At 50.3% G+C, this 24,923-nt stretch overlaps 2 protein-coding genes across 4 annotated transcripts; one reads left to right on the top strand and one right to left on the bottom strand.

The window, feature by feature from the left end:
• The first annotated feature begins 407 nt into the window (after positions 1 to 407).
• Positions 408 to 9,544, top strand: SLC16A8 (solute carrier family 16 member 8). Of its 3 annotated transcripts, none has more exons than XM_049821812.1 (5): positions 408 to 879; positions 4,489 to 4,725; positions 5,233 to 5,376; positions 5,935 to 6,798; positions 9,096 to 9,544. In XM_049821812.1, exons 2-5 carry the CDS (start codon positions 4,497 to 4,499, stop codon positions 9,488 to 9,490), a joined length of 1,632 nt encoding a protein of 543 aa, XP_049677769.1. In that variant the 5' UTR covers positions 408 to 879; positions 4,489 to 4,496; the 3' UTR covers positions 9,491 to 9,544. The 3 variants fall into 3 exon arrangements, with proteins under 3 accessions (XP_049677769.1, XP_049677768.1, XP_049677770.1); XM_049821811.1 differs by having other exon boundaries at positions 409 to 879; positions 4,419 to 4,725; XM_049821813.1 differs by lacking the exon at positions 408 to 879 and adding an exon at positions 2,169 to 2,184.
• A 1,312-nt stretch (positions 9,545 to 10,856) lies between these two features.
• Positions 10,857 to 23,249, bottom strand: PICK1 (protein interacting with PRKCA 1). The gene is made up of 13 exons (XM_049821814.1): positions 23,156 to 23,249; positions 22,068 to 22,159; positions 21,198 to 21,309; positions 20,582 to 20,710; positions 20,392 to 20,458; positions 18,986 to 19,075; positions 18,500 to 18,553; positions 18,338 to 18,400; positions 17,858 to 17,991; positions 16,978 to 17,070; positions 15,945 to 15,995; positions 14,322 to 14,466; positions 10,857 to 14,062 (listed from the first exon to the last, which is right to left on the bottom strand). The coding sequence occupies exons 2-13, from the start codon at positions 22,106 to 22,108 to the stop codon at positions 13,818 to 13,820; spliced, it is 1,224 nt and encodes a 407-aa protein (XP_049677771.1). The 5' UTR covers positions 22,109 to 22,159; positions 23,156 to 23,249; the 3' UTR covers positions 10,857 to 13,817.
• Positions 23,250 to 24,923: the final 1,674 nt, after the last annotated feature.

Below are 24,923 nucleotides of genomic sequence, written 5' to 3'. Positions count from 1 at the left end.
TGGCGGCGATTCCTCGGCCGGTTCACCTTGTCTTCCTTCTCTGCTGGGCACGGGGTTTGCAAAACCACGCCAGTGCGTCTCCACCCTTCTGACCGGCACCTGGGGAAGCAGCGGGGGGGCTTTGCAGGCAGCCCCTTCCCCTATTTTGCTCCTTACTGAAGCACGGGCCCCTGCCTTCATCCTCCACTGCCCCTCTCCCCGGCACCCTCCCTCCTGGCTGTGTCCATCACCAGCACCCCCATACCCTCACCCCGCTTTCTCCCACCTCACCCCCTCCAAATCTTCCCCGTTCTGCTGGGGCAACGGCGAGGAGCCCCATGGCAGCGGGATTACCGGGGGATTCGGGCCGCGGCAGGCAGCCACCTCCTCCCCATTGGCTGGAAAAGCCTCTTAAAAGTGGAGAAGTGCTTTCTGCCCGCTCAGCACCCGCCGGTCTCCGCCGACCTGAAACCATAAGCGGCCGCTGACCCACATCTACGCTGGGAGCACCGTGGGGGTACTACCTGCACCCGCAGGAGGCAAGGGGGTCCCCCGTGCAGGGTGTCAACCCCCCCGCTCCGATCGGCCGCGGGTGGCTTTGCCGGGCAGCGTTGAAGCCGAAGGGAAGCAGACTGAGAGGGGGATTAACTCTCTTGTGAAGACGTAGTTTGCCCTGAAGGAAGGAGTGGGGCACAAGAGATCGCTCGACGGACCCTGGATTCCTGCAGGCATCGCTCCGTGCCCGGCTGACGGCGTGCCCACCATGGAGCAAAGAGCCAGCGGGACCATCTAACCGGGTGTCCTCATCCGGAGCCGGGAAGTGCCAGACAGAGGGAGAAGGGAGCGCTGCCGACGGCTCCGCTCAGCCCGCGTTCGGGAGGTCGTCGCTTTGTTGCGCAGGTCAGTGGCGCGGGGGGATGTTTCCATCCTGGCACCGGCTGCCGAGGGGACAGCTCATCCCGCGCTCGGTTAATTCTCTAACGAATGCTTTCCCAGGGTGTCGTCTGCGGGCTGGGGAGGCTGGTGGCATGAATCGTGGCCCTTGTGTTTAATAAACAGAGACACACACCCCCAGTATTTTGTGGAGGCACTAGGAGCCATCCCAGCAATTCTGTGGACCCTCCTGGATGCAGCTTGCCTGGCACAGTGGGGCTTTGCCGAGCATCGTCCAGCACCGGCTGCTCTGTGCTCCGTGTGCGTCCAGGGACCGGCAGCCACAGCCGAACCTACTGTGGCCTTCTCCATCCCAACCTCGGCTTGTGACTTCTGGTGGCAACCCAAGTCTTCTCCTGGCACCCGCCGGCAGCTAGCTCTGCGGCAGTGCCTGCTCCGGCCCGCCTGCCTGGGATGCGCAGGGAAGGGCAGGTGCCCATGTTGATGAGCTTTTAGATGCATGTGAATTTACACGTGGTATTTTTACCTGTGAATAAAGCTCCTTAACTGAGGAGAAAATAATAGCAAGCTGCAGAGTGTGCAAAGGCAGGTGCAGGGTACACGGCGTGACCGCCGTGAGCAGAAGAGCTAGCAGATGTGCTGCGGTGTTAAGAACAAGGCAGCTCTGAACTGCCTGGCTCAGAGCTGGGATAAATCCCGAGCAGAGCTGTGCTGTAGCGTATTGGCCTTGGAGGCATCTCCCCAGGTGAGCTCCTCCGGTGCACCTCATCTTTTTTCAGCCAACATCTAGCTGCAGGCAGGTAAAAGCCCTTTCATGCCTCGCTGGACGGTTCTGTAGCACCGAGCAAGTGGCTCCTGCAGAGGTACCCTCCTGCAGAGGTACCCACCCAGCTCCAAACTCAGACAGCACTGAAGGATATTTGCCCAAAGTGCTCTTCAAAATCAGGTGCTGTTGACTCCTCACTGACAGGCGATGCTACAGAAATCGCGAAAGAGCATGCCACAGGCAAACAAATATTTTCTTGCTAGGAAGCTGGGGGGAAAAAAAGAGATTAATTGCAATGGTTTGATCGATTCATTTCACTTGTGGTGCAGGATGAAATCAAGAAGAGCAAAGCTGGGAGAGGGGTTGGATAAGAAGTCTCAGGGTATTTTTGGTGGCAGTCCCTCTTATTTGAAGTAGCTATGTGCAGCAGATGGTGCAGTACCAGCACTGATTGAGAAATCGTGGTGCTTTTGCAGCAGGTCACCTTCTGTACAGCTGTACCTAGCTCGTCAGTCAGGTGGAGCTGGGAGAGGAGCAGCAGGCAGGTAACGGCAGAAGCTGAGCAAGACCCTTCAGTCTGGTTTTCTGGGTGCCAAAGATCCAGATAACACCAGAAAGGGTGTGAGGGGGGGAGGTATGGGTGTCTGGAGAGTGTATAATTAATTTTTTTCTTCCTTGTAATGATTCTTTGCCTTGAAAATATCTTTATAGCACCCTGTTCTCAGTTCATGCCTCTGCCCCTTGCCATGCTCCCTGAGACCTGGGATGGGGGGGAGAGACTGGAGTAGCCGTGGTTCAGCCTAAGAACTGTTAGGATATGGCCATCCAGAAGAGCTGCCCCAATCCATGCTCAGAGCCAGATCCTGCTCCCTTTTTTCTTTGGCTGATGGGGTCCTGAAGGTTTGGGGAGCTCTGCTGCAGGGGCCCACGGTGGTGGCAGACACCTGGGTGCTGCACTGAACAACCCCCCCTTTGCGTTTTCAGGAGCAAGGGTCTCTCTCCCAGGGAAGGGAAGGAGGGATACCGCCGAGGGTGGCTGGTGAATCTTATCCCACCCTTCCCTCCACAGGTCAACCTTGGCTTGGGCACCTGATTAAAACCAAGCGGCCAAGACCATTTTGTGCCTCTTCCTGCTGAAGCACTGTGGGTGCAGGTGCCCTGTCCCTTGCTGAGGGGTCCAGAACTGACCTAGTTGTCTTGTCTTGCAAGTCCCTCCTCCAGCATCCCCTAAACTAGTTTTAGACCCCTCTCAGAGCAATTCCCAGCCCCATTTCCAGCCTTGGCTCTGCATGCTGAACCTCCTGCAGCCTGAGAAAGACCAGTCAGTCGCTCTCCTTTTCTGCAAGATTCAGGGGTGTCACGGGGTAGGACCACCTCTTGCAAAGCAAAGGCCTTTACCTGGGCTCTACCCCAACTTGTGCCATCTGTGCTTTTGCCTGAAGGATTCGCACTTGTTTAACGTGCAGAGCCACAGCAGCTATGGGAATCAGGTCAAGTTGTCCCCATTGCTTGGAAGACATGAAGAAGAGGGACTTCTTTGAGAAATGCACCCAGATCCAAAACTCCCAGGCGCTAGCCCTGTGTGTCCCATCTATAGGAGTGTCTTTGTCCCCTCGGCAGACTCCAGTCAGTGCGTGACCGCTGGCATTTCCCACAGCTGCCGGTGCCAAGAGAATGGGGACATTGCTGACATCTCATAGTCCTTCAGCCGAGGGAGCCGGGGAGGAGAGAGGACCCATGCTGGGAGCGTGCTGCCAGGCAGGACGGTGACAGGGCAAACTGGACCTGACAAAGTCCAGAGCAGGCATGGAGAAAGCCCCCATGTTTTCTAATGCCTGTCTGATGCTACTGGGGAGCATCTATAATCAAAGTCTAATGATGGTTTTGCATATAGGTATGAAAATAAGCCTGGCTGACCAAGAAACTGAGGCCAATGGTGCTGGAAGGGGTATGGCAGAGACCTGGTGCCTAGGGGAGAAATAAGAAAAACATACCCACAGCAGCCAACTGGAACAAAATTCCTGTGCAGCTTAAGAGCCCCAAGAGCGACTCACAAGACATCCCCTCTAATTCCCTTCTTCTCCCCCCCGCCCCCCCCAGGCTTTGTTCCGGCTCTTCCATGTAGGTACAGAGCCCTAATCTCTCTGGCATGCAAATAACCACCGGTTTGCCGTGCTCTCCCCCTTCACCCATTTCCTAAATCTGGCTCCTCACGGCAGGGAAGGGAGGGAGAGGGAGAAGGCTGTACACCAGGGCCTCCCAGAGGAAAGCACAGCAGGCTTCATGGATCTCCTGTGCCTCACCGCTGGAGGCTTCTGTAGCAGAGCAGGTCCTGGAGGGCTCCCAGCTGGAGCAGACCAGGATGGGAGAGGCTCAAAGGAAGATCTTGGGAGCCGAAAGGGGTTCATGTTGCTGCCTCTTACTTTGCACCAGCCTGCAGGCAAGGCTGGATATGGAGCAAGTGGGGTGCTGCGCATCCTGATGCCCCACCACATCAGATGCAGCCCTCCAGTCTTACCTGGGAGCTGTGACCCTGCTCGGCTGCATCCGACCAGGGGTTATGGAGCTGTGGGGCTGCCCCAAGCTCAGGGGGAGCTTCCCACCTCTGCCCAGCTGTGGCTTGACCTCGCAACCTGAAGCAATTCTGCCTTACCTGGTAGGATGAAGGTGCAGAGAGATGATGTGGTCCCCCAGTGAGACTCTCAGAGCTTGGAGATGGTGGGCATGGAGAGAAACCTTGTAGTAAACATTTGCCCGCTCTGCTCTTCTCTTCTTGCAGCGCCTGGAGATTTCTGTCTCTTTCTCTCTCTGTTGCCCTACCTCCTCCCGGCCTGCCTTTCCCCTCCCAGGCTAGACGATGGGGAGAAATGACCCAGAGGAAGGACGGCTCCCAGCTCCCGTGAAGCCCCCGGATGGTGGCTGGGGCTGGATCGTGCTCCTCGGCTGCTTTGTGATCACCGGCTTCTCCTATGCCTTCCCAAAAGCCGTCAGTGTCTACTTCAAGGAGCTCATGAAAGATTTCCACGTGGGCTACAGTGACACAGCCTGGATCTCCTCCATCATGCTGGCCATGCTCTACGGGACAGGTGATGCTTGGACACACTTTTCCCTCCCCAGCTTGTGCCTTCCCTGCCCTGCTACGGGCCCAGACCATGTCCCCATGGGCTCTCCTCACACTCTCTGGCCCGGTCATGAACCAACATGCAGAACATTGTCCCACCGCTTCTTTTCTAGAAGTGTGCTGCATTTCACGTCCCTGTTTCCACTGCCCCAGAAGACCTCAGGGGTCACCCCATCTGCCTCTCAGACCGTTGACACGGCTTTTTCTCCCATTGCTGAAGTGCTGCCTCTATCACACCAAGCCCTTCTTGTTCCCAGAGAACAGGGGGATGAAGGCAAGGCAAAGCAGAGGTCTCCACACCGCAGCCTCTCTCCCTTGGCCGGGCCCAATGGACATGTATCTAAGCAGCCAAGTAGTGATCTCCATCATTAGTGTTCCATCTTCCCCGAGTGCCCTGCTTGGGCTGGCTGCCCCTTCCCAGTTCTTTTGTCTCCTTCTGGTCTCCTACTCTGCCTCCTCTGCTTCCTCCCAGGACCAGTATGCAGCATCATGGTGAACCAGTTTGGCTGCCGGCCCGTGATGCTCATCGGTGGACTGCTAGCTTCTTCTGGGATGATCCTGGCATCTTTTACTACCAATATCATTGAGCTTTATCTGACAGCTGGCGTGCTGACAGGTGAGAGCTCCAGGAGTCGTAAGGCTGACACAGACTTACCTGGGAAAGAGCCACGACCATGTTGTATCACCTCCCTTTAGCGTTGCCATATCTAGCATCAGGTCCCCTGGCCTATTCACACCTGCGTACAGGAGGCTTCTAATCCTGAATATTGCACCTGTGGGATATGCATCTGCTGGATCTAAACAGGCAGGGCCTGGGGCTGAGGGAAGAGGGACAGAAGAAACATGAATGATGCTCAGCGGTCGTGACAACTGGGGTGGGATCAGTATATAGTGGTAGGGGAGAGAGGCACGGTTCCTGTTTAAGGCAGAGGTCCTGTCTAAACATGGCCACAGTTACCTGATTCAAATACACTTCAGGTAGACAGGCTGCTTTAGCCCTTCTTCTCTGGGGGCAACCCTGCAAAACGAAGGAGCAGAGGCTTGTGGGGATCACATGCATCCTATCATGGGACTTCAGGACTAGGATAGTCTGAGGGGAGTTCTCAGCTTGTTGCAAACCATGTCTCATGTTCTTGCACTCCCTGTCTCCCTCCTGGCTCTCACCCTCATGTAGGTCTGGGTATGGCGTTGAACTTCCAGCCCTCCCTGATCATGCTGGGCACCTACTTCGACAAGCGTCGGCCTCTTGCCAATGGACTGGCTGCCGCTGGGAGCCCTGTCTTCCTTTCCTCCCTCTCTCCACTGGGGCAAGTGCTGCTGGAGAAGTTTGGTTGGCGAGGTGGGTTCCTTATCATGGGGGGCCTTCTGCTTAACTGCTGCACTTGTGGAGCCGTCATGAGACCTCTGGATATGGGCATGAAGCGGAAGATGGAGAAAGCTCAGGACAAATATGAAGCCAAGGAGATGCTGCCCATAGGAGGGAAATCAGAAGAGGGAATCAGCTCTGCTGATGGAACCAAGAAAGCCAAGAAAGCCAAGAAGAAGCCCAAGAAAGGAAAGAAGCTTCTGGATTTTAGTATCTTTTCCAACCGAGGGTTTATCATTTACACTATTTCAAAGTTCATCCTGGTCTTGGGTCTCTTCGTGCCCCCCATATTGCTGGTCAACTATGCCAAGGACACGGGTGTACCAGACACAGAGGCCGCGTTCTTGCTCTCCATCATTGGTTTCATAGACATCTTTGCCCGCCCAGCCTGCGGCATGGTGGCGGGTTTGAAGTGGGTTCGCCCTCACGTGGCGTACCTGTTCAGCTTCTCTATGCTCTTCAACGGCTTGACAGACGTCTGCAGTGCCAGGGCTAGCAACTACACGGGGCTGGTCATCTTCTGCGTCTTTTTTGGCATCTCGTACGGCATGGTGGGAGCACTGCAGTTCGAGGTGCTGATGGCCATCGTTGGCTCCCAGAAGTTCTCCAGCGCCATCGGGCTGGTCCTACTCATCGAGGCTTTCGCTGTGCTCATCGGTCCACCCTCTGCAGGTAGGTCTCTTGCTGCAAAACACAGGTGGTTCATTTGTTAATTTGCCATTCCACGGTATTGCAGGTATTGGGCATGGGCATGGTACTTGAAGAAAGACCCTATTTCTCAACTTCAGATTTCCTCTGGAAGCTGAGATCTGAAGTGAGAGCTCCCAGTCTCACTCTATGCACCTCAACACTGAATCTGAGCAGGGGCAGAAAATGGCAAGTAATATTTCTCTCTCTGCTTTGCTTGGAGGCCTGAGCGATGTCAGGCATACAGAGATATCCAGAGTGAGTGGCATGACTTCCAGTGTCCGTCAGTCCTGATCAGTGGCACTTCCCTCTCATGCTGGCATCCAGGTCTCTGCCTTAACTGTGAGTGTTGCATAGAACCATGTTGTGGGCAAGGCGAGGGTCTTTCAAGTTCTCCTTGGTGTCCACGGCCTTTTGATCGGTGCTATGAATAATGATCTCAATTTGTGTTGGCCTCAATCCTAAGGCACAGGCATTTTGGTGTCAAACGAGTCAAAACAGTTTATAGAGCCACCTGAGGCATTTGCTGTTACTTTTTTTTAAGAGGATTACGACACTTACAGCTTCTCAACCAGTCTAGTCTAGGTCACAGTCCCTGGTAAGGTCCATGCCCCACAAACAGCCCAGAAAGAGGCTGTTGAATGGGGAGAGACCCTTCACCCAAGAGATTGGTGTAGGTTACTGTTAAGTGTCTGATCAGGTCTGAGAAAGCCAAATCGTGCCAAAGGCTTGTTTCCAAATGAAGTGCAGTTCCCTGCACGTGTGATTTGCGAGGAAGGGTGAGGGACAGACCATGGGCAAATCCCCGGGCAGGAACCACTCCGTTCCTTCCCGCAATCCCTTCCTTCAGCTGCAACATGTGGGCTAAAGCCCATCAGTGAAGACCTCTGCATGAGTGATCTTTTGCCCAGCACATACCACCAGTAATGAGCAAAACCCACCCTCAACAACTCCATCCAGCTCTCAGGTAAAAATTAGTGGCCAAGAGAAGACCCTCTTGATGTTAATGATAATTTATGTCCCATCTTACAAGCTGTGGTGCAGTTGGCGGTCCCAGGCCAGGGAGGGTCAAAAAATACGTGTCTCAGAGGCGGCTGCAAAGAGATCGTGTGGGGAGAGGAGGATTTAACAGCTCCTTGCTCCAAGGAGCAAGACACGCCAGTGGGTGGTGATGGGGGACATCCCTTAGCCCTCCTGCCTCAGTTCAGCTCTGCCGTGGTACGGTGCGTGCACAAAATGGGATGCAGACAGTGCAGGGTCACCAAAGAACGGTGCTGGGGGGAGCCAAGTCATGGTTCCCACCTCCCGCCCCCCAGGAGGACCCCCCTGGTATGAGAAGGTTGAGTGTGCTGGCAAACCCGACGGCTCCGACTCGGGGGAGCAGTGCTCGGCTGGAGGAAGGGGGTTGAACAAAGTGGCTTTGTTTAGCGTAATCCTCCTGAGCTGCTTCCCACTCCGTGGGGCTGAGGGGGTTTGGCACAGGATAAGCTGCACACACGCACACGCGCGTGTGCACGCAGGCTCCTCGCTCGCCGGCCGGCTTGGGTGACCAGGGGCACATTCACCTGGGGAGGAATTTGCTGTGTGTCTCCCATGACCGGTCCGGAGTGTGCCCTGGGGCTGGATTCAGGCCACGCGACACAGCGCAGCAGGGACCCGGGGGGGTCACACGCGCAGTCAGGAGCACGCGGGACCGGGGTGAAGCCTCTGGTCACCTTGGTCCCATCCTGACTGCAGCAGCGCAGGTGTGCAGACTGCCCTGCACCGAGGACTGGGAACCCTCCCTCCGTTGATAGCTCTGGTGCATTTAGAAGATGCATTGAGAACGTCTCTTTGGCAGAGAAATCATCAGGTGTGGGACAACCAAAGGGATTTCTCTGCCAAAGAGATGTTTCTTCTCCCATTCTGAGTGTTTTCCTGACATGATAGCTTAAGAAATAGCAACGCTTTCTCCAATTTTGTTTCTTTTCTGAGACTGGACAAGCCAAATCCTCGGAGGCTCGTCTCACCTTGGCAAGAAGAAAATGGCCCACCATGACACGAGACCATAACATCAGTGCGTCACAATTATTTAACCTTGTTCAAACAAAGGAAGACACCAACCCTGCACTCTTACAGTGCTTTTCCTGGTGGTACAGTGTGGGTCTTGCCTGGGGTGATTTTTAGATATTCAGGCTTCTTGCTCTTCCCTTGACAAATGAGTTGTCAGCCAAATGCAGGCGCTGTCCATGCAGGAGTGTGTAGGCTGAGGCTAACCGGCTCATTTCTTCTCCAACCATCAGGCCGCTTGGTTGATGCTCTCAAGAACTACGAGGTGATCTTCTACCTGGCGGGCTCGGAGGTAGTGCTCTCTGCTCTCTTCCTGGCCATGGCCACCTACTGCTGCCTGAACCGAGGGAAGAAGAAGGAACCTCCCCCGGAGAAGAATCCCTCCGCGGGCGGTGGGAGCGACACCGAGGAAGCGGAGTCCGACGTACAAGAAGCCGAGGAGCACAGCAGCGACAACCACCAGCCGGTCCACAGCACCGACAACGCCGTGGTGGTGGCCAGCGAGGAGGCCAACCACGTGGCAGAGGAGCAGAGCGGGGAGGGAGGAGGGTGTCCTGAAGGGGATGGGGAGGTGTTGGCACGAGACGGCTGCAACGCTGACCAGATGGTGGAGAGGGACAGGTTTTAGCCAGGGCAGAGGAACAGGGATGTATAAAACTGGCCTTGTTCACATGCACCTCAGCGTGGGAGGGTGGGTGGGATACGGGGTGGAGAAAGCTGAGACAAAAGCAGATGTAAGAAGTAAGAGGGAGAGGTGTAAGAATAGCTGGTCCTTATGTACATATGTCCACATAACTACTCAGTGATACGTTTACTTGCATCCTGCACCCGTGCTGGTACAGCACAGGCTCAGAGCAGCCCAAACACCAAAAAGAAAAGAAAAAAAAAAAAAAAAAATCTTCTTTCCTCACTTCCAAACCAGCCCTGGAGAAAGTCTTTTGAAGAGGCTGCCAAGGACTCTCCTTTTCCTTCTGCATTGTCACAATACAGAACACAATTAGAGACTCTTTGTAATCAGATCTGGTACGCTTTGGTCTGGTGTCAGTGTTTCCTCTGCCCCACTTCCACAGTTGGGATAGCACCAGGCTAGCTGGCAGTAGGTTTAGGAGGTGGTGTAACTTGTAGCTATCATCCAGGCCACCTCCAGCTGCAGCCAGCATGGAGGTAGACACCGCGTTCCCTCGTGCACTGCCAAACCAGTGGGACACCGGCTCCGACCACCTCCATCTGGAGCATCTTTTGTGGGTGGTAAAGCTTGGGACAGTGACATGATGCTGCTTTTCCAAGTAGGGAAGTGCTGGGTTAGAGCCCGCTGCTGAGATGCAAGAAGAAGACATCTAAGAAAGACTAATGCCATTAGGTGAGCAGCCATGAGACGGAGCCTCGCCGACAGGAATAGCAGCAAGCCAGCTTTATCTAGGCTGAAGTGAGTCCTGTTGACGTGTGAAAGGAACAACTTGGTCCCTGTGGGGGTGGGAGTTTCAGGGCAGGTAAATAACTGTGTCCCAAGTGATTATCCACTCAGCGGGAACGGCACCAGACGCGTGTGCGTTTTCCATTTTTAAATAGAGAAAACCCCCTTATGTAAAGGAATCAAAGGTAAGGCAGAAGGACAAGCCACAGCCCCTGGGTGCCACTAACGAGGGTGTTGGAGCACGTGGTAAGGCAGGCATGACTCCCTCACCCCGCTGCAGTGGTGGATTTCTAGACTCAGAGAGGACAACCTTCCCTGGCATGCTTAAACCACTCCTAATCTGCTTTAGGACTGGATTTTTTTATAAACACCCCTGGCCAAAGCCTTTTCTTCCGGTTTCCTGAACTGCTTCACCTCAGAGGCCCTGGGGGAACCTGTGACTACAGCGAGGGATCAAAAACTAAGCAGAGGGTGACAGGGAAGGCAGCTCATGAGACCATCAAAACAGGCATTTCATTCCAGCCCAGACTGACTACAAATTAACAGGTAATGGGCGAAGCCTGCAGGACCCAGCCATTTAAAAACCATTTAAACCCAGTGGAGACGTGAAGGAAAGGGTTTCATTCTAGATGCTCCCAAGGCAAGAGCAGTAAATGATGAGCAAAATAAAGCTGCTGAAGGATGTCAGGTTAAGAATAGACATAAGAACTGGAAAGTGGAGGAGAGACAATAAACCCCATGGGGCTGTGCCCTGTCCCACCATGGCTCACACCACCATTGTTAGCTCTGATTGTGAGCCAGTCACAGCAGTCACTTTGGGCTTTTTTCTAATCAAACCCACTTCGAACCATCCCAGATCAGACTAAGCACCACAACAAACCCCAGATGCAAAGCTCTGGGAGAACGAGAAGCAGCAGCAAAGGTGATGGAGCCCCGTAGGCATTCATTCACTGCTCCGCAAGCTTGCATTCTCCCCTCCACACAAGGTAAGATCACCACTTCTGCTCTGCTCAGCCAAGTTGCTCTGCAGCTCTTTCCCCAGCAACCCCAAAGCCCCGTCCCCCAGACCGGGTTTTTCTTATTCACCAATATCCTCCAAGAAGCACCTCATAACTTCCCAGAGGTCCGAGGTCCAAAGCATGAAACCAACTGCCCTTGTCAGCACCAGGCACGTCATCAGAACAAGGTCCCCTCTGTGTCCTTGTCACCAGTCAACGTTTCCCACTAAGCCACCCACTCTTACATCTTTTCACAAAAGCACATAAAGGCCCTTAGGGCACAAGATCTCGCTACAGATGGTGCTGTAAGATACCCAGCCCTCTTCCTTCCCCTCCATCAGTCAGGTTGCAAAAAACCTGGCTATGCTGCCTTCCACTTTGGGTTATTGGCTTTCAGGCAGCCTCTGCTGAAGCGTTTTCTCTGTTCCTCTTAACTGCTCTGTATTTTGGCACAATTAACAGCTCTGAAAGAGGATCAGGGACTTAAGCATCAGCTCAAGCTTGTGATGCAACAGCTGAGCTGTGGGGAGAAGCTGGCCCTGGAGGGGTGCAAGGATGCCACTGGGCAGGACTGAGGCAACTGGTGGCTTTACAAGGCTGGTGTTCCCCTGGGAGGCCAACAGGCAGAGAAGCTGGTATCACATGGGGGACTGGCCTTGCTACAGCATTTATAAGCCGCCTCCTCTGGAAACCTGTGCTGCAGTGACCACCACAGCTTGGCATAGAGATTGATTATCCACCACTATGAGCAACAAAAACAACGGCCAGCACATGACACCCATCTTCCCATCATGATATTTTAAGATTAAAACCAACAGAGGATGAGCAAACAAATCTCTAAAGAAAACCCATGAAGGGCAGGAAACGAAATGTCACATTTTTCTTTATTAGAGACAACAGTCAGTACATCAGAGTCTGTTTAAATCTTTCAGAGCAGCTTGACCACGGATGGCTTTCTTCCAGGCACCCATAGAGATGACGAAGCCTCAAAAACAAATCAAAGAGAAAAAACAAAACAAAACAAACATCTCGATCATAAATTAATGTCCTTAAATAACTTCTCTTGCTACCACTAGAATGTAATGACAGACAAGTCAAAACCCTGGACTCTGAGCAGCACACCACTCCTGGCAGTTGTGCTGCCCGCTAAAAGAGAAAATGCCATCTGTATCTGGGATCAGCCCACAAGGGTGGAGGGAGAACAGAAAAGGAAGGAGGAAAGAAGCAGCCTCACTTACCTTGGTTTTCCTTTCCCCCCTTCCCTTGTGCCGGGGAATGGGACATTAGCTACTGCTGCTGGCTGGCCCAGAGGCAGCACAAAACGGCTGTGCAGAGAGGAGAGCAGGAGGTGGTACGTTATTCATGCTTTGCACTAAAAAAATCTCAAAGCCTCTGCCTTCAGGCAATGTCTTCCTCTCTCCGTACGGCTTCCCGTGTCTCCTCTATAGTTTAAAGATGGGACACCTCCTTTGTGGTTCTAAGGTGGCTCCTCCTGGCACCTGCACAAGGAAGGAGTGTGCAGGACCAGCTGCACATCCTCAAGAAGGACGTATTGTCCATTGCAAGGAGCCCTAAGAGAGGTAAACGATGGAACAGAACAGCTTTGCTGTTATTCCCAGGAACCCGTCTGCCTCGGACAAACACGTTCACCTCAGCATCTCTGCCAAGCAGGGGGGCTCCTTCCTGAGCCAGATCCTTCCTTCCCGCAGGGAAAGGCAGAGCCACACCCTGCAGGATTCTAACCCTGGGGTGTAGCTACAGAGTGCATACATGGTGCCGGCTGTGCAGGAGCTCAGGGACTTTGAAGAGGATGGTAGCCAAGGGAAGAGACTTCTAAATCTTTGCAGCAGGGTTGCAGCAGCCCAGCATACCAGCGCCTGCTTTGAGAGCTTCCACCAGCCCCTTAGTTGGGGGGGTGACCAGATCACGTATGCCACCGCTGGTTCTAGCCATCTGTTTGGACTTGCTCCTATTTCTTAGAGAGCTGGGAGTGATCATCCTGCAAAAATCAGCCTGCAGCCCATGGGGACAGATGGAAAAGACAGAGGAGCTTAAAACAGGCCAGAGAATGGGAAGCTTGAAGACAGCGAGCAGTGGGGTGAAGGAAAACAATGCTCGTGCTAAGACTTTCTCGTAGCACACAGGGAGGACAGAAGGGGGCTGTTCTCGCCATTTGTAATCATCTCCAGACGTTTAACTGGCTTCCATGTGCCAGAGGGGAGCACTGCACCCCACATGCTCAGCAGTGCCATGTCTGCACGCAAAGTCACATGGCGGTGCGGTTGGCAATTTTCCTCCCCCCACCTCAGTACCTGAGTTGGGCAGCAGCAATCTCTGAGGGAAAAAGGAATAACCGGGCAAACAAGCAAGGGAAGAAAGAGGAAAGCAGAGGTTGGTCCCAATCCAACCAGCAACCCCCACCCAAAGCAGAGGAGGAATCCCAGGCTGGACATACACAGAAAGTCATGGAGGATGAATTGCCATGTGAAATACATGTTTTTCTAACAGTCTGCAAAGTCTTTCCTCTGGCCATGCCGGCACCCTCAGGCATCATCAATGAGCTTTTCACCATTTGCGTCCTCCTTCCCGCTACCCTCTCTCTCGCTTCCTCCTTCTTCTTCTTCTGCCCCGTCCGTGTACGTGTCCTTCTGCCCATAGCTGAGAGTAGTTCGGGCAAGGTCCACCTCAATGGGAAAGACGTCCGCATCTCGGAGCACGGCGTAGCAGTCGTCGTAGTACTTGGACATTGTGGAGACAAAACGCTGGAGCTGGAACACGATGTCCTGCACTGTAGCAGAGACATGTTGGGAACAAATCAGGTGAAAACCCCCTTCCCAAACAGTGTGAAGGCTGTGATCAAGCCTTCCTTGCCAGAATTAGTCAGTCTCCTACACATTAATCCCTTTTGGCCCCTGAGCGAGGATGTCTCAGGCACAGCCACAAAAGGGTTCTTCAGCAAAGACTTCTAAGCCGAGATGAAGGAGCATGAAGGCCAAAGCCATGTCTGCCTGACCCCTTCAGGTGCTGGACACAGCAGTGGTACTCACCGTGCTTCTGGTCCAGGAGTTCTATTTTCTCTAGCACGTCCTTCCTCATCTTGGCAAAGCGTGTGCGAGCCTCCTGCCGGCAACGCAGGATAAGGCGGTATTCATAGTTCCCAGTGCTGACCCGGTAGAGGGGTTCACCCAAAGCCTGCCAAAAACACGGCGTCGTTTTAGAGGCTCCCACAACAGTGCTTGTACACAGAGTTTGCCTACCGATGCAGACTCACAATGATCTTGCGTTATTACAGCCCTCTCAAGCTCACTGGAGCTGCAGTCAGGAAGCATGGAACACGAGGAATGCTGAGCCACGTCAACAACTGGCAGTCAATAGGGCCATTCTGAAGGCCAAATACATGCCAACCACAGTAAAAAAAAGCATCACTACTAAGCAAAGACAAAAGTTCAGGCATCTTTCAACCCAGCATGGAGAAGTGGCATGGCTTCTTATCTGAACTATTAAGACAGGCACTATGAACAAACAAGTCTAGGGTCTGAGGGATATATTAATTTATATCAATCACACAAAAAATTCTGCCCTCCTCTGCAAGCTTCACACTATATGGATTGCGTAATATGCTATACATCTACACAGGGAGCCCTGTGGTATCTACAACCATCCAGACACAACGCTGGAAACCAGTAGGGAGGGACCTATATGTTGTCCCACAAAATAGTTTTGAGAGAAAAGGGTTAGATCTGTCAGCAAAACAGCACTCTTCTCTTGCACCTGTAAACATAACATACATAAGAATCTGTGTTATGGACTATGGCTTGGTAATGCACGCTGTATGCACCAAAACTCAAAGATGTTACTGTGCTGGGCAAGACTTGGCTTCTTTCCTTCCCATTTAGCAGGAAGGATATAATTAAATGTTGTGTTAGAAAAGCTTTATTCCTTCCTGGCACTGGGAACTGGGCATTCCAAAAATTCAAATCCCTGCTCTGAAATCAATACCTGGGATAAAACAAGATCTTTATGCAGGGAAACTGGGCATGTAGGGGACACCTTTAGCTATCTTAAACAGAGCTCTTAAGGATTACGGTTGTAAAACTCTAAACCAGCCAGCAAACTGTCACTGGAGAATGTTGCCAGGTTTTTTTTAAGTCTTCTGATTTTAAATTACCTATTTTTAGGAAAACCCCTATTCTTAAGAGAGATCCTTTAATCAATTTTCCTCAACTACAAATGCAGCTTTCACATGCGTTTTCCTAGAGACGCTAAATTTCCATTTCTCAGAAACAAGTCCAGAATTAATGATAAGCTGTACACTACACACAAATGGAATCTGTGAAGATAACACCTTAATCCTCCTTACACAAGCTAATAGTACTTAAACACTGAGACAGGCAACCACCAAGCAAATAAGCTGCAGAGGAGATGTCTGGTTCCTCTACTATTCCACAGCACCAGTGATTCATGACAGTTATTTGCAGTGTTTCCTAGGTAGCATTTAAGCGTCTCCAATTTCTAATATATTAAGAACAAATGTGTGTAATTCTTAGGATACATTCACTAGTTTGGGTGCACACAGGCACAAGAGTGCTTTTGCAATTATAAGGCAGTGTGCATAGGGAAGCTGCAGGGACAGAGTATGCAGTTGTCATTGCCACAGTAGCAGTACTCACAATGCAGCTGTACTCTTCATCGTCCATCTCTTTGACTTTCAGGCAGTAAGACTTCACAGAATTTAAAATGAAAAAAAAGGCAAAACAAGAAGTAAATATTAAGAATCAGAAGCAACTTCATCATCACCCGTAGCCACCGGGTTGTACCATTTCAAGCCTTCCTTCAATGCTGCAGCTAGGGACACTGGGGAAAGCACAGTGGGATCAGAGTATATTAAACATCCCAGGTGGAAAGAAAATCTATTTAGAGAAAGATGGGGAGAAAAAACGGTGGGGGAGAGAGAAGATGCTTATTATTTATATTACAGGAGCAAATACTTTAGATAAGTATAACGTAAGTAAGAGAAAAACACTGCATTCATCTACTGTTTGGGAAAACAGTACCAGAAAAGTATGAGGAGGCAATAAATAAAGAGTGGGGAAAAAAAATGAATTGTGGGAAGGATTGATGTGGGAAGAGATGCTGCCATATTCACTTGCCTTAGGGCTGCAGCTCCAAATACTTCTCTCAGCTGGTAAAAGGAAATAGATTCCTACAGTTACAGAACAAATGCACTTAACAACCCTACCCTTTTTGGGTGTAGAAAACAAGGGGTGAGTGGAATGGGAGAGGGAAAAATAAAGCATTATCTAAATGTAAGCAAGTATGACTTGGCAGTTGTTTACTTTGGCTAAAGAAAGACGATCCAGAACTACCTGAAAACTATGGGCCAGAGAGCTATTTAGGGGAGTTCAGGAGCATAAGTTGCATAGGAGCTCTTTAAAAATAAACCAGGAAATTAATTTGGTCATGTAGAAAATAAGTCATCTGGATTCTGGGAGATCTTTCTTACCAGTGAGAACTATTAGGTTAAAAGCAGGTGTCTGAATCTGAGTAATCTGGCAGTAGACAGAGAATTGGAAAAAAGAACACATCCTTGCATGGATTGTGGAAGGATGGATACTTGATCGTATATGCTATATGTGACTTTCAGGCTATGATTCTACGAAACTTAATTTCAACCAGCACTCAGAAAAAAAACAAGCAGCTCACCAAATATTCAAACTTGACATCCAGGTATTTTTTGATAGTCAGCCTTGTGTCAGGAATGGCTTTATTTAGATACGTATTCAAGTCAGTAAGCATCTGCAAGGGAAACATCCTGTTGCTGAATGTAAGACCAAAAAGCATGACTACAATTCATCAAGTGCAACCTCCTAACCAGCATAGGTCATGAGACTGCCTTGAGTTAACTCTTTTTTGAACTAGAGCATATTTGACAGAAAATGTTTGATCTTGACTCAGAATTGCCATGGTTAGAGCATCCATTACTGTCACTGGCAAGTGGTTCCAGTGTTAGAAATGCGTGCCTCACTTCTAGTCTGAATTCATCTTCTTTCAACTCAACTTGTTTCATTTTCAACTGGTCCTGGAAACTGCTCTCCCTGATTCAGAGGTCTGCTACCCAACACTGTCCATCCAACATGAAAGTGGTGCCCAAATCAACATCTAATCCTCTCTTTGCTAAACTAAGTGGACAGATCCCCTGGAGACTCTCACTCAAATATATTGATTGAAATCCTTAAATTGTTCCTGAACTGCTTAGCTAAACTCTTTTAAATTTAGTGGTATCTTTTAATTATGGGTACCAATATCAGGGAAAGGGCTCTAGGGACTACACTGATCAAACTACCCCCTCATCCCCAAAAGAAAAGGAGAGGAACATACTCATGTGCAAAAGTGAAAGGGACAAGACTGATATATTCACTACATTACCTCTTATGTTCTTTATGAAGAGAGTTCCCTGAAGGAAAGAAAAGACAGTTCTTCCTACAATGAATGATTTATAAGACCGCACCTTCAAATACACGCTTCTCTCTTTCTAGATTCCCCTATTCTCCAGACCTTTAACTACTACAGTTAAATTCTTTACCGGCTTAATTGTTTTCAGGAGGTGAATCCCAAACTTCTCAATGTTGCGGTGGGCATCAGCAAATTTCACAAAGGCTTCACTGGCAGCTGGTTGTGGCTCCCGTACACCAATGACAGAGAAAACATCTCCAAATGCTGGGTGAGGGTAAAAAATAAAAACAGATGAAAGAAAAGGTTGACCCCGGAGAAGAATCTTGCCTCCAATATTACCACTCCTTCCCACAACCTTGCAATTAGCTGGGGAATGATGCTACATATTCCTCAAAGACCAGAGGCTGGCAGGGCATTTCTTCAATGTCTCATGTGAAAGACAGGGCCTGTGTTAGCACCATGACTGCTAATACCAGGAGGGCAGTCCTTCCCAGCTCATTTCTGCAACACTTAGTTTTCTTTGGGTGAGGGAATCACACATCAAAGCACAGACTAAAACTCCAGAAACTGGAGGTCAAAGATTTCTGCTCCCTTCACTCGGATTCTTTACCTCTGTGTGTCTGGGATAGCTCAAAGAAAGCCCTGAGAAGACTCTTGGTGTGTTCTGTCAAGCCTGTGATGGAAGCCAGAAAAAGCATTTAAGTAATTTCACTGAAACATAACGGAGGCATCCGTCCCTCCCACCTGGTGTCTGATGCAAGACACAGTTTACCTTTGTATAACTCTGCAGTCCTCTCTAGCTCCTCCAGTCTCTTCACCAGTCCATCTAAATGGAAACAAGAATCAATACAGAATTACAACAGCCAAATCCAGGACATGGTTAAGACCTGACTGACTGGAAAAACACCAGTTTCATATCTTTGGTACAAATTTCCTTCACCTCTGAATGCCTGTCCCCTGGTCCAACATGGGAAGCTTTTAAAGAACTGCAAACTTATTTTACAGTGTGTGTCATCACCTATTGGCATTCACTAAGTGGGTCCCCACTTTAAATTGACCGGAACTTAGTTAACATTTAAATGGCCCCAATGACAGGATATATCACTCAAGAAGGGCAGAGGCAATCACAACAGTGAGATATAGCAGAAGGAAAGAACTATGAAGGAATAACGTGGAACGTGCAAGTGACAACAAAAAGCAGGTAAGCACAAGAGGGTAAGTGTTCTCTTAAGAAAATGTTCTCCTGGACAATACTTACCATTGCAAAGTATGGCTCGGCTTAACCCCAAGGCATCCGCTGTCCCTGAGCTCATGTTCTCTACTAGTCGATGCTTTACCTTCTTCAATACTAAAAACCAAAAGAGTGGCAAACCAGGATCAGGGTCATTTCTGTGGGCATGAAAAGTTCACTAGCATACTTCACTGGTTTCTCAGGCACTGAATAAACTGAACTTAACACACTATTGAGGTAGCGAGCAGAAAAAGAATACCATAGAAACCAGATATTTGATCCAGCTGTGCATAGCTCATCTTCTATCTTGCCTATCTGTTCTGCTCTCACATCCTACATACTTCAACCAATAGAGCTCCAGCACTTGTTTTGGAAGACTATTCCAATCAATCGCTTTGCTATAAGCTACCTATCACGATATTCAGAACAAGACTTTGCTTATGCTACTTGCTGTGTTACTTCAACTGAAGTCAGGAGATGAGGCTGAAAGCAAGACAAATAGGGTTTAATGTTCAAAGTTATCCCTTTGCTTACTTGTATCTTTTGGATCTTAGTTAAACCCTTTTGTCATTCCTCAGTGGAATTAATTTCTGTCTTTGGTGGTCATACCCTGCAAACTACTAGAGACAGTTATGCCCTCTTTGGAATCAGATGACTCAGCTACATTTATTTAGAGGCAAACTTGCAGGAGAGCCAAGTGCCCGCAGCTCCCAAGATTGCAGCTGAAGCCACAGTGTTCAGCATCTCTAGAAAATACCATATTCTCACCACACTTCTGTTTCCCCAGAAATCCATCTCACTCCTCACAACTTTCCTGAACCCCTGTCAATTCATTAGCACCTTAATCACCAAGAAAAGAAATGAAAGCAAAAAGAATAGATAGATTTTTTTTAGGGAAGTGAGAAAGGTAGACAGCTGTGTAGGCTTAGTTCAAAACACACACTTTGTTTTAGAAATAAAGCCTCCTCTCTCTGCCTCTCCTCTCTCCGATAAAATTTATGGTTGTGCAAAGCTCAGTGTAGATAGGTACTTCATCACTGTTCTCCAAGCTGAGAAACTGCAACCAGTGTTTTTCAATAGACACATTTCTGTGTACAGCTGAAAACCTCAATAGGTCAGCATAACCTACATGTATTAAAAATAAATAAATTAAATTACTATCTAGTTGAGTTTCATCATCCATGCTAAACACATGCACGTCAACAGTGCAGGAAAAACAAGCCTCCCGCAAAAACAGTCAAGCCTCAATTTAACTTTCAAGACTATTTCAAGAAGTCAGGGAAGGATTTTAATTGCCTTTGACAGTATCCATTTGAAAATGACTGAGTTAATAGGAGGAATGGAACCAGAATTTTACTTTGGTTTTAGCTGGGACCAATCTTTCACCCATCCATGTCGTTTTAACACTCTAGGAAGAAAGAAACCAGTCTTACCGATATCCAAAGACTTGCCCTGCTTTGGGTCAGCCTGAAGCTTGTTGTAGTGTATCGTCACTTCTCCCTGTAGAAAGAGCAAATCCAAAACGGCTGTGCTGGAAGCACATAGCAGTGGCTTTCTTTACCAATGGATAGTAAACTGTAAACTATGACCCAGAAGCTCCAGTGGCCCCCTCCTACCTCTCACCTTTACCATCTGTATCATCTTGGCCACCTCCACCTTGGTCTTCCCTTTGACAGACTTCCCATTCACTCCTGTGATTTCATCACCAGCTGCTACGGTGCCATCTAAGGCTGCTGGAGTGTTATCAAATACCTAGTGGACAAGATAAAGAGCACAGGTAGTCTGGAATCAAGAGGAAAAGAAAGGTGAATGCAGGGCTGAAGAACAAAAAAGGGACAATTACATTCCTCCTATTTAACTCAGTTGTATTTTGTTCATGGTGAAGCTGTGTTTTCTCCCCTTTCCTAACTAAGAGGTGGGATGATCATCTTGTTCCCTCAGGAAGTTCTTGCCTCCAGGATGTACCTTCTCAAGCGTAGGATTTCTTGATGCTGAGAATGTCACACCCTTCCCCTGTGAATTCTAACACTCTCTCCAAGGAGAAGGATAATGTCAGGAGTCTTAATTTAATTCTTCCACGCCTATGAGGTACTAGGGTAAGGAAATCTTATTCACTGGAAAGTGAGATGATGTCTTCCACTTTGAGAAAAACAAATAGCATAGGACTCTCCACGCTATCCATCTCTCAGGCCAACACTGCTTTACAAAGATGGTTTATTCTTCCTCCCCGAATGCCCACCTGGACAATGTAGAGACAGGGGCAGTATTGTGCTCCTCCCCCAATGCTGATCCCAATGAGGTTCTGAGAGTCCTTCTTCAGGGTCACTGTCCCAGGTACAGTGGGGATCCCCCTAGAATGAGAAAGGGGGAATGAATAACTAAACACGGTAGGCAGAGCTGCATGTGTATGAAACAGCCTGGTATCTGAGTCGATACAAACTGAAAACATAATGGGCACTGCACAGTTGAACTCATCACATTATCTCCACCATAGAGTCTATTGGCACGGGCCAGCAGAGAGACCTTCTGGGCTGTCTTTTTTGAGACTGCATGCAAGGATTAAGGGTGCAGGAGACACCCTCATCCATTGCTAGGCACTGAGGAAATGCTATCGCGTTTTAGAGTGTTTCATCTGCTCTTAGTGCTGGAGTGAGAGGAAAACTTGAGCAACTTAAATGAGATGCAAGACAAGGGCTCCATGTTAAATTAATCGCTAAGCTCATCAAATCTTTTACTTGCTCAGGAAATGCCAGCATTCTCCTCCTTACAGACCTAAGGAGTCCAGAGTTTCTCCACTTCTTCTTGCCTCTTATTATCTTTCCTCCATTACAAATATTTTTTTCTCTAGCTAAGGTCACTAATTTAGAGAAGACTTGAGAGCACTGCTTTGCAATCAGAAATGCAGGGTACTCATTGCAGAGCAACAGAAAGCATTCTCCTTTGCTCACCAGCACAGTGATGCCTCATTCCCGGTCCCAAGAGGGAGCAAGAAATAAGGAGTGAACAGCAAGTCTGACTCTTCAGCACACAGCATCAGAAGCAGGTAAATTTATCCACTCCTATTAGGCCTTGGCTATTGTTAAAAGGAAAAGACAAGTGAAATACTCACAGCTTATCTTCCTCAATATCATAGTCCAAATCTGCAAACATTTTTTTGGTTAAGCGGAGCCTGTGAGTCTGAAAATGCTTATTCCAAATTCCCTGTGAAGGAAGAACAGAATAAACCCCAATAAACCAGTGATTTCAACAGAAAACTGCAGAGAATCAACCTGTCACCCTTGTCGATCCCCTTCCTTTTTTTTTTTTTTGAACGTCACGTCATGGTCTCTGTTCTTATATAAAAGGTGAAAACCATGTCAAGTGTCTCTGATTCCCTGCTGTGAATGAGACAGGAGAAAGTCCTCGAGTTTGAATGCTGCACGTTTCAAAACCCACACGTGTGCGGTATTTCCAAAGCTCAGAACAAAACATGGTCCTTCCTGGAAGCTGCTTCTTCACACTCTCTACCTACACCATGGCTGCTAAAGAGATTTACAGTTTTTCCCCCTCCATCTGTTAAAACATCTCCGTTTTCTTCTTGACTTCATAGCAAGTTATGTCACTTTTTGACGTTCCTCTCCTATCTCCGAAGGCTACGCAAAGCTTTTTGCGACTCCTTTTCCCAAAAAGTCTCATTATTTCCCCATGCGCAAGCCCCCCCCGCCCCGTTTCATTTTCTCTTTAATTTCGGACAATAACTAGCAGACACGTTTTGGTTTCTCTCATCCTTCGGCAGCACCAAAGGCTCGGTGACGCTGCCCCATACCGTGGCGGCCGCCTTCCGCGCCGGTTTACCGCCACATCCAACCCCACCGACCATCGGTGAGCGAACGGCTTCACCGACAGCTCCCCTTTGCCGCTGCCTGCCACCACCGCGACCGCCGCCATCTCCCGCCCCCTCACCGGCCCGGACCCGCGGACCACCGGGGCCAGGGCCCGGCATGGGCGCCTCGGCGTTGGGCCACAGAACCGGGAGGTGTGTGTTTGGGGGCACCGGGCACCGGACCGGCCGTTTTTGGGGGGGGTTCGCCCTGACAGGGCCCGGGGGGGAGACGACGGGGAGCGCGACCCCCGCCCTGACAGAAACCGTTGCCGGGGCAACGGCGGGGGGGGGGGGGGGGGGGGGGCCAGCGGCCGTGAGGGGGTCCCGTGGCTCACCGGAAGTAGCCGCCTGGCGCGCGGCCCCCGCCGCTGTCAGCCCGCCGACACGTCACCGCCGGGAGCCAGCCCGGAAGCACCGCGAGCGCCGGGCGGGGCTCCGCCCCCTCCCGCGCCGGCTCGCGCCCGCGTTGCCATGGGGACGGAGACGCGTGCGGGGGGGGGGCGGGGTCAGCTGGGTCCTGCCGCCATCTTTAAGAGCGGCGAGGCGGTGGGTGAGGGCTGCTCTGGGGAGAGACTGTCCGCCGGGTCTGTCATGTCTGTCCCCTCCGTTCCCCCGAGGCTTTCGGGTCCCTCCGGCCACCACGGGGTGCAGGGAAGGAGGGCTGGGCAGTATGGTGGAGCCCGGGCCTGTCAGCCGCCAGCCCGGGTTTTGGGCGGTGTCCAACTCCGCTTTAGGTTTCTGAGGTACCCCGGTCACCGAGGGGCACCGGGAGGCAGAGCCTTTGGGCTCGGTCAGTTGCGGAGGGGCAGCTGCAGTGATGGCAGCAGCTGAAGAAGAGGATGGGAACCGCTGAGCTGAGCAGGTTTCACAACACAGCATGAAACAGCAGTGCCATGGCTCGTCCTACTGCTGTTATTAGTGGATTGTGGCGAGCTATCAGCTGTTCAGTCACCAGGAGGGGCACGCAAAGTGTGCCCACCTGGAGGAAAAGATGCTCTCTTGCACTTGTCACTTGGAAAAATACAGAGCTGTTACCTATGGAGGGTGATGTACCCTACACAAATACACCCAGTGCTGGCCTCCCACAGGAGGGAGCATTTCAGACAGATGTTTGTGAATGTGAACACATCATGACTGATGATTCAGATGACAGCAGAGACACAAAGAGCTTTGAAACTGGTTGGCACAATCACCCCTACTGCTGGCAGGCTAGCAGCGACCTGTGGAAACCGATTTGGAAGCCAGTCAGCACAGCTGCATGCAAAACCACCATGCTACCATGTGTATGGCAGGATCACCAAGCTTCCGTGGGTTTTTCTTCTCTGCGACGTGTGTGTGTGGGGGTAGCGGTTGGGTGTTCAGATGAATTTTCTGCCTCCATCAAGATAGCACCATGACTGGGAGAATGTTTTGATTTCCCAGAAGAATGTGGTCGCCTGTTGCATTATGTGTCATCTCTTCCAGCCACCGCTGGCTTCTGAGCAATTACCAGGCTGCCAAACCTGACTTATTGACGCAGATCAAAAAAAAAAAAAAAAAAAAAAAACCAACCCCAAAAAATTGCAGTCTTTGAACTGAAAACTCCTCCATGACCAGGAACAAGGACTAGCTGATGACGATGACCTCTCTTGCTGGTTGAGAGGGTGGTTAGTGTTTGCAGTGTGTGGCCCTATGAACCTCTTGACTGCATACATCAAAACACCAACTGAAGCCACCCACAATGCTGGAGTACAAGGGCAAGAGCGTGTTGTTAATAATCACTTTGAAGTCCTGGGTCTAAGAGGTGATTTATTTATGAAGGGAAGCTGAATGAGAAATGCAGTCCTTCAAATGGGAGCTCTCTGAAGAGAAGAGACTGATGTCTTGACCCTGGGCACTGACAGGAATTTTACATCAGTGAAGCACTAGAATTGATGAGCCAGGCCCTGATCTCTGCACGTGAGGAGCTCGCTGGGGCTCAGCAGTGCAACGGCACTTGACTGTGGCTGAGGATGATACAGAGAAGACAGAGCCAAACTCTTCCCAGGGCTTTTGCACAGCAAAAGACAAAAGGCGAGGGTTGCAAGTTGCAGCACGAAATTCCGGTGCTATGAACCACTATGA

The sequence above is a fragment of the Accipiter gentilis genome, chromosome 18 (genome assembly GCF_929443795.1).
Source record: "Accipiter gentilis chromosome 18, bAccGen1.1, whole genome shotgun sequence".
Taxonomy (NCBI): Eukaryota; Metazoa; Chordata; class Aves; order Accipitriformes; family Accipitridae; genus Astur; species Astur gentilis.
The sequence above is the reverse complement of the archived record's forward strand: the minus strand, read 5'-3'. Positions and strand labels throughout refer to the sequence as shown.